Genomic DNA, 11,857 nt, shown 5'->3' on the forward strand with positions numbered 1-11,857 from the left:
TTAAATAGCAACAAGCCATAGAGAAGGGAAACATGGGATACTTAAATGTACCTGTTTTGCTCAATATCAGACTTAAACCTTAAGGCAAAACTCACTAAAGGCTTGATTTGACTTTGTGGATTACCTGGCTCAGCTCCTAAAGGTGAGTTTGGTGTGTTGTTTATTTTTTTTTTTTACAACTAAAGCCTTGCATTACAGCTTTTTAAGCAGTGAATTGGGTTGGGTATAAGGTTAAAAATAGTGACATCCCTCTCCAAACAAGCCCTTAATTGGTTGTGTGTAATCAACAGGGACTATTAGTGAGTGTGGTCTCAAGAGGGAGCTGGAGGTTTTATTTTGAAGGTGAGGAAGACATTTGCTCAATGCCTCTGTGTGAGTGGAAGAAGAAAATTAGTAGTAAAAGGCTTTCTGTGGGATTCAGCTTAATTGCTTTGAGGCATAGATATGGGGCTGGAGGCCGCCACAATTAACCATCAGGCACAAACCACCCCGCCTCAATTTTTTTCTTTGCATTGTGTGGTTTTGCTCCTGCCTCCTTTTCCCACCGTTTCAGAGTTAAATCTAAGTACAGACCAGGGAAAGGGGTGCTTTTTCCTGCAGACCTTACTTTCATGGGATCAGCCAGATGAGGAAACTGTTTGGGCTGAAAAATAGGTCCCTTGGGAAAGGAATTACTTGTTTTCAGCCTGGTTGATGCCCGACTGTGGAGAGGGCAGGATAGTGATAGCAAAGCTGTAAATGGGTCAGATCAAAAGGATGGTTCAAATGATAAGGAAGTTCAAAGCCCCCCCCCCATGCAAATAAGACTTTCCCAGAGGAGTGTAAGGACTAAGTGTTGCTCTTCCCAACAGGGAGCAAGGTTGCTCTTGCCTGGGGCATCCAGCCCCTTTTGTGCTGGAAATGGGATCCCTGGGGTCTATCAGTACCTGGAGAAATACTATGCTAATAAGCCGGGACTGGGGAATTGATCCTGATTTGCAATGCAGAGGGTGGGAGTGGTTTAATGCCTGAAGCTGGAGGGAGGATTTGACAGAGGTGAGGGGAGGTGGCTGCAAATTTCTCAGGATCAGAGGGAGCTGGATGGGGTCCTATCTCTCTTTTCTGCTTTCCCCCCGCCTTGGGCAGCGTTTACTGCAAAGGCAGAACGGATGCTGGCCCTATGTCTGCCCAGGAGCATTGATTTGCTGCCAAGGGTAGGGCAAGACCCTCTCCCCATCCTGGGTCCCTTCTTCCACTCCACACAGGTGCCTCTCAGCCCCCACGCTTCATTCCTCCTCCTTCACCCCCCCGAGATATGCAACCTTCTTCAGCCCCATCTTTTCCGTGCCAAGCCCTCTCCCCAAATCCTCTTTGCTCTCATGCCCAGCCCCCTTCCAGGATGTGGGTTGCACACACACAGGCTTGGCAGGGCTCCCTTTCCCCATCCTTCCTCCTTGCCAGGCTGTGGGTACCAGGCAACCCATACGGACTGCAGGTACCAGCCGTTTTGGGAACAGGGACCACCCTGGGGGATGCAACCAGGAGGACTTTGGCCATCACCTGCTCTCTCCCTTCCCACCCAGCCTCAGCTCTGGCTCTGCCCACCTCGGGGGCGGCAGGAAGGGAAACGCCTTTCCCTTGCTCAGAGGAAAATGAAAGTGGCCGCAGTCTTGCAGCTTGCATCTAGGGCCCCATGGCTGCACCGAGCCCCACCGCAGAGCTCCCCAGTGAAGCCTCCTGCCCCATCTGCCTGGAGTATTTCAGAGACCCCGTCTCCATCCATTGTGGTCATAATTTCTGCCGGGAGTGCATCACCCGCTGCTGGGAGTGGTGCACGGTGAATTTCTCCTGCCCACAGTGCCAGGAGACTGCACCGGAGAGAAACTTGCGGCCCAGCCGGGAGCTGGCACGGGTGCTTGAAATAGCCAAGCGGCTGAGTTTGCAGGCAGCCAGAGGCGAGACCGTTGAGGAGGAAGGATGTGAGAGGCACCAGGAGCCTCTGAAGGTCTTCTGCAAAGACGATGAAGCCATCATCTGTGTGATCTGCCGGGAGTCCCGAGCGCATCGGGCTCACACGATGCTTCCTGTGCAGGAAGCTGTCCAGGAATACAAGGTAAATGTTGGGGTTTTTTTCCATCTAGATGTGCACTAGGAGCCAGAGCAGCACCATCAGGGCTTGATGTTCCCCTCATGGCATATTATCGTCAGGCTCTGAAACATCTTGTCCTCACTCAGGGAAGTAGGCTGGGGGCAGAAGTATTGTCCCCTTCTGGGTGTTTGTGTCTGCTCTTCCCCCAAACCAAACTGACCCGTTTCAAAATGACAGCACAGACCATGCACCGGTGCTTCTGCTGTCTCAGTTCTCATCTGAGAACCTGATGCTCTGTAGCTTGAAGGGATGAGATCTTAATCCCATCTTCCTTGCTGCAATATTCAAGCCTTTGTCCAGCTCTGGTGCTTACTGGACATCTTCTGATCACAAGATGCTCTCTAAACGAGCAGCAACATGGGCCAGTAAAAAAGGGGACATTTTCTTGCTGTATCAGTGAATTAAATCAGCTCAGAGAAAGGATCCAATGCAGGCAAGGGCTGGTGCAGAAAGTTTTTTCCGTTATGTGGCATTTATTTCCATTTAAAGCATTCCTAGGTCTTAAGCTCAGGATCCTTCTAGACGAAGCAGGACACAAGGAGAAGCTCTGGAGTTGGCCACAGTACAATTCCCTCCCCAGAGTATTTTTTCAGTCTGTCTCACTCTCCAGAGACATGAGGTCTTTATTTTTTCCTTCCTCAGGGACAAATCCAGGCTCGTCTGCAAGCCCTCAAGGAAGACAGAGACAAACTCCTGGGGATTCGAGAGGTGGAAATGAGGAGAAACTGGGAATACTTAGTAAGTGTTTGTATCAGGAGGGTTGGAGGTCTGGATGTCTCCCTTTGGCTTTAGATGTGATGGTGGTCATCCTGCTCTGCCCTGGGGCTGGAGTCCCTTTCCAGGTACCAAACCAACTGCTACCTGACTTTTCTCCATATTGTAGGAAAAAAATAACAGGCGGAGCCTGGCACCCTGCCAGGGACTCGACTGCTGAATGGAAAGCAAAATATATATATATATGCATATATAAAGGATATAGGATACTTGAGACACTGACTCTTTCCAGGTGGGCAGCCACTGGCACACATGGGACTTTGCTGCATCCTTCTCCACCCTCTTCTTCCCTTGTGTCTCCTTCTTGCAGGAGAAGACCGAAGCTGAGCGGCAGAGGGTTTTCTCCAAGTTTGAAGGGTTGCGTCTCTTCCTGGAAGACCATGCACATCATCTGCTGGCTCAGCTGGGAGACCTGGAGAGGGATGTTGAGAAAATGCAGGAAGAAAACATCACTAGTCTGACAAAGGAGATATCTCATCTGGATACCTTGATCCAGGAGATGGAGGAGAAGTGCCAGCAACCAGCAAGCAAATTCCTGCAGGTGAGGATGAAGGGAATGGAGCCAGGTTATCACCACCTGGGTCCAGGCTATTATTTTCTGGCTTGGAGTATTGCCCCATGACGCAGCCAAACCCAGGCTACGGTCTGCTCCAAAGGCACATCCATGCTGTTGGGGTTTCAGTAGATGTTTTGCTACTAAGATCCATTCACTGAGTTCTCTTCCCTCTTTCCGTTCCAGGATATCAGAGGCACCTTGAGCAGGTATGGGGCTTCCTGAGCTTCTCCTTCCATCCCAGGCTGGGGAGGGAGGTTGGACCTTGTGTTACGACAGGTACAGGAAAGCCTTTACAAAACCTCCCCCAAAAGCCAAATATTTGGCTTTGTGGACAGAAGCTCTGAGCAAAGGTGTCTCTACTCATTGTTGAATGTGCAGCAGGTTTATTAAAGCCTGCACCAGCTCCTCTGAGCTATAGGTGTGCACAAAAGTTTTCCTGGTCTCTCTCTGAAGGGATGCATCCTCACCTCTTCTTTCTGTTGTCCATCTCTAGGTTTGAACTGGAAAATTTCCAGCAGCCCCCGTTGCTTCTTCCAGAGCTGGAAAAGAAAATCAATCACTTCAGGGAGAAAAGTATTGCTCTAGAGGAGACTCTGAGGAGCTTCCAAGGTATTAAGTGTGGGCTGGGGTAGGGAGATGGACCTGTGTGAGCATAAATTATATTTTACTGTGATTATATAGGTGGTTTCAGTGTGGCAGAACCTCTTTGTTTTCATGCCCATGCTGATACTTGCATGTTATATCAATGAATGTCTCTTTTTCTCCCCTCTTTAGACATCCTGATGTTTGAACAGCCTGAAAAGAGTAAGTTCACATTTCCTGGAGATGAGGGAGTTGGAAGGACCAAGGGAAGGCTGAGCCCATCATGGGATGGGTCATGAGTTGAAGGGTCATCTGGGGAAGATGCTGTTGTATCCGAACAAAACAATGAATGGGGGGACGATGACACCATAAGGAGTCAGGGAATCCTCACAACAATGTGGTGATGGATCAATTTCTTTCAGTGGAGCTGCTAAGCTGCATGAAGACTGAGTCTGCCCCTCATGTCAATATGTTCAGGGAACAAATACCTAGTTTGGCTTTTTTTTTTTTTTGCACGAAAAAGAGTAGGGATCTCCTACTCATCTGCCTTAGGGCTTGTTCTTTTGCTCCCTTGGGAGTCGTCTTCTGATGGTTGCCTGGGTCCTGTGGGATGGGAAAAACCACCAGTGTCTGATCCTGCAGCAGGGGAGTCAGAACCCGAAGCCGTGGGAAATGCTTTGGTTTCCTTTTGATGCTCTACTCTCTTCCCCTTGCAGTGAAGGTGACCCTGGATCCATCCACGGCTCATCCCCAGCTCATTGTGTCAGCGGATGGGAGGAGTGTGAGGTGGGAAGAAGCCCAGCAGGACCCATCTGCTGAGGGGTTTGGCATCGATCCCTGTGTGCTGGGCTGCGAGGGCATCACATCAGGGAGATGCTGCTGGGAGGTGGAGGTGACACCCCAAGGCTCCTGGGCCGTGGGGGTGGCCAGGGAGTCCCTGAAGAGGAGGGAAGATGCTGCTGTGAGCCCTGAGATGGAGCTCTGGTCTATGGGGCTCTGTGAAGGTCAGTTTTGGGCTCTGACCTCCCTTGAGCGTATCCCACTATACCAGATCCAGGTCCCCAGAAGGGTCCGGGTCTCTCTGGACTATGAGAAGGGTCAGGTGGCATTTTTTGATGCCGATAAGAGGGCCTTGATATTCACTTTCCCAGCAGCTTCATTTAAAGGGGAAAGTGTTCATCCCTGGTTCCTGGTGTGGAGTGAGGGATCCCAGATCACACTGTGTCCCTGAAGCTCTCCTTTCTTACGCTAAACACAAGATTTACATCCCCAACATCTGTTTCTAGCACTTTGGATGACTTCTGTCTACTAATTTCCTATCTGGCCTTTCTGGCCTCTTTCCATTCTCAGTGATCCCAAAGGGTCCCAAATTTTAATGCCCAAATTGGGGCATCAGTGGCTGACAAATGGAGCCATGTCTGCCCCACAGTGTCTTGCACCAGCTTGACTGCTCCTCTCTTCTCTTATGGTTTTAGATGAAGTAAAAAGATTTACATGCTGTAATGTTCTTCTCTGTCTGGTTATTTGCTGCTTCTGGGTGTCAGGTTCAAGCTGGGACTGGAGTATTGGTTGATTATTTTTTGTTGTCAAGCACTGGAACAGGCTGCCCAGGGAAGTGGTTTAGTCACCACTCCTGGAGGTATTTAAAAGAGGTGTAGATGTGATGATTAGGGACATAGTTTAGTGGTGGACATGGTAGTGCTAGGTTAATGTTGGAGCTGATGATCTTAAAGGTCTCTTCCAACTTAAATGAGTCTGATAGAATCATAAGATCTATGATTGATTAAATACCATTCCTGGTATTGGCACAAAAACCTTGACTGTGCCTGCACCCAGAAAGGTCTACAAGCCCCATGCAGGTGACCTAAGGACATCCCTGGAAGCCATGTGCCACACTGCTCTCCTTCTGCTGGCAGTCCCAACCAGAGGCGAAGACACAGAGGAGAGAATAATATTTTTTTTTTATTATTAATGATCTACATCATGGAGGTTTCAAATATCAACTCTTGGAGAAGAGAAGAAACAGTTGAGGTTCAGGAGCTTTGCCATGTGTGATCTTTCCATCAGTAAAGACACCACATTGATAAGACTCCACACTGGAGTGCTGAAGGCTGGGATAAACCTCACCTGACATCAGAAACTCACAGTGCAGGTGTCTGCATTTGAACTCGCCACCCCAGGATCCTTTATAAGGGTGAAACTGTCTGGTTTAGGGCAATTGCGCCTTCTTGGAGGTTGGGGGAGAAAAGGTGAAGTTTGGCCCCCTTGGTTTGGAGGTGACCGGGGGACATCTATACTTAATCAGGCAAACTTTACTACTACTGTACTCTGGTTCGCCCTCCCCCGCTTTTCCCACTATTTCCCACTTCTATGCCCCAGGGTCCCCTCTCCACAGTTTCCCCCTGCCTCATTTTTCTCAGGTTTATCTCTTCTCCCTGAACATCAATACCCCAGTTTCATGAGGAAGAAGGAAGCACAAAAGCCACAGTCCCCTTTTCTTCTATTCCCCATGGTCCCTGGGAGGCATGCAGTCGTGAAAAGTGTGCGGGGATGCTTCTCTCCATGTCTCAGGGACACAGCCTGAGCTGGGACCTGGCCCCCACCACCCAGAGCCACGGATGGACCCTCTCCCCAGTGAAGGAGGCACGGGAAAAAATGAACATGAGCCCCCCCTCATCTGCATCAAAGAATGCCACTGTCCCTCCAGTGTAGTCCAGGTGGACGCTGACCCGACGGGGCACCCAACGGAGGGGTAGGAGGGTCACCTTGCGGGTGGTGAGTGCCCGAACTTGTCCCCCCCACTTCTCCACCCCCCAGATCCCTCCTTGGGGGCAGAGGCTGAGATGTCCCTTCCGAGGGATGGACTCACGGGCCACCCCTACAGCCCAATCTCCCCCGTCCCCCACCTCCACCTCCCAGCAATGCCGGCCGGCCATGAAGCCCTGGCATCCCAGCACAAAGGGCCAGTAGTCAAATCTCTCCGGGTTATCAGGCAGGTCCCGTCGTCCTTCCCCACGTCTCACGCTCTTACGGTCCTCGGAGAGGATGAGGTCGGGGTGAGCTGTGTTGGGGTCCAGGGTCACGATGGCTGTGGGGTGGGGGAAGGGGTGTCAGAAGCAAGGCTGAGCATCCTAGGGATGTGGTGGGCTTGGAGGGGGCCAGCAGGACCCAGGCTGACATTCAAGGGGCAAAAGCATCCCAAGATGGAAGCATCTCCAAGAAGGGAAAGGGTTCTATACATGAAACAGAAAAGCTGGTTTTAACCACCCCAAAAAAATCCAAAAGGAAAAGGTGCACAGTAATGGCAACAGACTCATGCAGAAATCCCTGCAGATTTCAGGCTATGTTGGGCCAAAAAGAAATGCTATGTCGAGAGAAAAAAAAAAAAAAAAGAGAGAGATATGTGGAATGTAAACCAGCAAAGTCTCAAGCAGGTTGTCTGCTACAGCAAGTGTCAACCACAGGACAAGACCAGACTGGTTTGGCTGAGAATGTGATTGGAAAAAAAAAAAAAAAAGTGCTAAAACCCGAAGACAGAGCAATGAATTGGGTCAATCCATTTCCATATTTGTTTCATGGAAATAGTTAGGTTTCAAGGCAAGGGCTCTGCCCTGGGGTGGGTTTTCCTCCAGCGTTACGCTGAGACTCCAGTTGCAGGGCTGAGAAAACTTGTTGGGTTGCCTTGATTTTTGTATTCTTCTTTCAGCATCTGTTTTTGGATACTTTGGGCTAGGTGCACCTTCATCTAACAGGTACAACAGCTCCTGTGTTCTCACACTCAGCAGAAGCCAATTTTGGGAAAAGCTAGGCTGGAGAGCAGAGTCAAGCCAGAGAGCAGTCCATCCCTCATCCATGAGCACCCTTCAGAAATTAGGGCAAAGCATGTCTAATTAAGAGAGTGATAAATGAGGCATTAAGTGGGTATCAAATTGTCATTTTTCTGACCAGGAAAAGCCCTTTGCTCTTCCTCTCCTCCATCTCAGGGTTTCTCTCTGCAGTATTTCTGTTCCCAAAGTATATCAAGAATGAGCTAAATGCAGCTCAGCTCTTCCAGTTCTCCCCAAAATATGGCTAGTCTTTTTTTTTTTTTTTTTCTCCTCCTCAAGCCCTTCTCAGTACCTTGTAGCTTCTTCAGAGTTTCCTTCAGAGCACTGTTCCTCCATGAGAAGTGACAGACTCTTTCTTCTGACTCTGGAGAAACATTCACTGGCAGCTGGAAGGTCACTTTCCCACACCTGGCGGGGGAGGGGAAACAAACAACCTACACTTTTCAGAGTGATTGTTATCATTTCAGGAAATCTGATGCCACCAGAAATTATATGATGGTGGTGCTAGAATGTTGGGGGTTTTTTTAACCTCACCCCCTTGGCAACCCAAACCTCAAGGAAAGCAAAGGCCAAATTTCCCTGTTGGATTAATATTTTTTTTTTTAATTTCATTTTTTTGTGTAGACCATAAGAAAGGTCCTGCTTGGGAGGACTGGGCTAGAGAAGAGAGTCAAGACTTTGCAGTGAAAATAAGCCAGCCTTTGCCATGTGGAGGTCATTTTGAGACGAAAGTTCCTTTGATCAGCACATCCTCAGAGGTGATCAAGAGAGGAATCCCTTAGGAAGAGCAGGGACAAGCATGTAGCGATGGTCCCCAAAATACCCCTCCAGACTCTCGCAATTCCCCTGAAGTAGAGCTCTATGCAGCAGCTGCCAGAGTTTTATCCTCCATGGTTATTGCCCTTTCAAAAACTCATGAAACAGCCTTTCAGAGAGGCCACGTACCTGCTGCTGGTGCTTCTCACATCCTAGGGAAATAAGAGAGAAAGAAAAAAGGAAGCTCAGTGTGAGCTTTTTCTCCTTAAATCACAGCAATGATTAATTGTTTAGTTAGGGATTTTTCCCCAAATCTAGAAAAGAAATTATCTTGCTGCACCCTGTCCTTTCACTGGACACCTGTAGGACACTGACTTTGCTCCATAATCACCATTGCAGATTACCAGGGCCCCCAGCAGCACTAATAGACATTAATGGACCTGAACAGCACCACCTGAGACCCCCACACATCCTTTCCCATGGCCCAGGGGCTCTATTTAAGCTCAGTCCTTCTGCAAGATGCCTTGGAGGAATGTGGCCATGGACCCTGCTCATCCACCCCATGGGCTGCATTCCCAGCTTGCCTCCTGCCCGTGGACCTACCTGATGCTCCCCCAGCTGCTCCCCTCTCTCAGGTACTGCAAAGATGGGATGAAGGCTGGTGATGCTATCGTGCTCAGCTTCCCTGTCCCATAGGGAACCACCAGCCTTCACCATTCCCTGACACAGACGGTGATTTCATCCCCTTTTTTCCATCTTCCCAGGCTACAAATCTCTCCCTCCTCATTCCCTTGAGGTTTCCAGATCTAGAGAGGGAATAGGAGTAAACTGGAACTAGGAAAGCCCAACCAATTAAGCCAGTAGCTACCTGGTGGGGGAACCCTCCCTACATTTTTTCCTTCAAAAGCTGTAAATTCTCCCCTGGATGAATTCGCTCACCGACTGCAGACTCTTCTCTTCTGGCCCTTGTGCTGAGGTGTCCAGTTGGGAAATCTCCTCTGAGAATTTGGTGGTATTTTTCGCCTGCCTCTTCTCAATCTCATTTTTCAGGTCTTCCAGCTGTGAAAGCAAAAAGAGCTCACTTTTTCCTGGGACCTGCAGCGTGCCTAAAATCTGAGTGCGATCTGCCAGGGCACAGCTTCTGTCCTTCTCTTTTAAGATGCAAATGAAGGAGCAATGGGATGAGAAATACCATGGGAAATTCATGGACAGGCTTTTTCCCACAGGAGGAGATCACCTGTGAACCCAAATCCCTACTAAATTTTCTTGAATTCCTGGAGAAATCAAGTGGAAAAAGAAAATCAAACCTGATGCAAAAAAACCAACACAGGTTTGGGAAGACAGCTGCTGATAAAAGCCACAAATACGTTGGCATGAACTTGGGCAGAAAGCTGTGCTATTATTGCACTTTTTTTTTTTTTATTTTGCAGTGGTGCAGAACAACCAAAAAGGATCTAAAGAAATGACCCTGAAGTTGGTGTATTACTGCCCAGGAATTTGAGAGGTCAGGGAGATTGACACCTACCAGATCCTCCAGTTTTCTGCACTCCAGGGTAGCTGTCCTTCCTCTGAGACCTTCTCTCTCTTCCTTCAGAAAACTTAATATCCACCTGAATTTCTTCTGAAGTGAACTAAAAAAACCTGTTGTTTTTATCCCTTTGATGGGGCTGGATCTTTCTCTTCCTGTTCCTTCCCAGTCCTGGGTGTAAAGCTGTGGCACAGATACGTTGAGCCTGCAAGTCGGCTCTTTGCACCATGTCTTCTGGGGTGGTGGTGACACCCTTGGCCAGACCTGCTGGGAGCATCATGTTTCTCCCTTGTCAATCTTCCAGCTTTTTATCCTGGGGAGCTGTTGAGGGCTGTCACCTTGCTGCTTTTGTCTCCTTCCTTTTAGGGCTGGGCCCTTGCAAAACTATCAGCCCTCCCAGAAAAGGGCTGGAAACAAAAGATGTTTGGGCTGCCGGAAGGGTGAGGAGCTCTTGAGGCTTGATGGGACCATGGATGGAGAAAGCATAAGAAAATAGTGAGGGAGATGTGCAACCAGAACCTTGTAGATGCTGGAACTCAATGCACATAAAGGGGCACAAGGTGGGGGTCCTTGGGACCCCTGCCACAAATGTGCCTATAAGCAGCTCATCACTACATGTCCTCCAAGAAGCACTGTCCTGGCTCTGAGCTCACAGGGAAGCGTTTCTAAGCAATTTCTAACCCACTGCTCCTTTGTTAAGCTCCATGGCTAAATATATATATTATTTTTTTGCATGGCAGCAACTGGGAGTTTTGGAGACAGGATCACTGTGACCCAGCTGAAGGGCTACCAACTGAGAGAACTCCCCCCGGCTGCAATCACTTGGACAGGTTTGGAGGTAAAAGTCTCATTTCCAGCAAACTATTCCCATCAGAAAGAGCCACGGGGGAGTCGCTCACTCTGGAAACAGCAAGACTGGAAGAAAACACCCTGCAACCACTTCCCAGGGAAGAGTGGCCTGGGGTGAGCAGGTTGGGAGGCAACCTGTCCTGCCAGACACAGGAGGTGGGTGCAATTGAGAGAATGTTGGCATCTAATGGTACACCTCCATCTGAGTTGGGGTGCTTTGCTCTTCCATGGAAAGAGGCTCTGCACCATCGGCAGAGCCTAGGGCACAGCTCCTTTCATCTCAAAATTAGGTGCCTATGGTTGGGCAAATGAGTCACACCCTAAAAGTGTCTACTAAGAGCCTGGAAAACCAGCTGGGGTGGAGACATCTGCTTTGCATATTTCTAGAGTGAAGGGACACCTTGGTAGAGAGCTGGAGCTGAGAGAGAGCTGGATGGAGATCAGAGGCATGGAGGGAACCTGTGGACCTCAAGGAGTCAGAAAAAACATCGATCTCTGCCTCCACGGAAAGCATAGAGCTTTACTGGGACCTGGTGTTTTGTGTCTTGTGTTTCTCAGCAGATGCCTCTGAGAGAAGTGTGGTGGGACCTCCAGCAACCAGCAAACATGTCCTCGCAGAACAGCTCAAGAGCTTTTGCCCTGATTCACCCAGGTTTTCTTCTATGGTTCATCTTGCACTTACGGTCTGTCTATTCGTATTCCCGTTTGCCTTTCCCAGCTAGGCTTGAATTGGTGTCAGGACAGGGACCCAACATACAAGGTGACATGGAGGATCATACTCCTCCCTGTCAGAGGTGTCACAAAAGGGAAGGGGATGAGAAGGGAGAAAGAGCAAAAATATTCAAGGGGTTTTGCTC

General features: G+C 49.2%; 1 protein-coding gene and 1 pseudogene across 1 annotated transcript; one reads left to right on the forward strand and one right to left on the reverse strand.

Annotated features, from left to right (window-relative positions):
• The first annotated feature begins 1,633 nt into the window (after positions 1-1,633).
• LOC129198324 (zinc finger protein RFP-like) lies at positions 1,634-5,528 on the forward strand. The gene is made up of 7 exons (XM_054807526.1): positions 1,634-2,092; positions 2,771-2,866; positions 3,213-3,443; positions 3,642-3,664; positions 3,952-4,067; positions 4,233-4,262; positions 4,757-5,528. The coding sequence occupies exons 1-7, from the start codon at positions 1,673-1,675 to the stop codon at positions 5,269-5,271; spliced, it is 1,431 nt and encodes a 476-aa protein (XP_054663501.1). The 5' UTR covers positions 1,634-1,672; the 3' UTR covers positions 5,272-5,528.
• A 1,079-nt stretch (positions 5,529-6,607) lies between these two features.
• LOC129198382 (E3 ubiquitin-protein ligase TRIM39-like) lies at positions 6,608-10,866 on the reverse strand (annotated as a pseudogene).
• Between the last annotated feature and the right edge of the window lie 991 nt (positions 10,867-11,857).

This window comes from Grus americana, chromosome 32, assembly GCF_028858705.1.
Source record: "Grus americana isolate bGruAme1 chromosome 32, bGruAme1.mat, whole genome shotgun sequence".
Taxonomy (NCBI): domain Eukaryota; kingdom Metazoa; phylum Chordata; class Aves; order Gruiformes; family Gruidae; genus Grus; species Grus americana.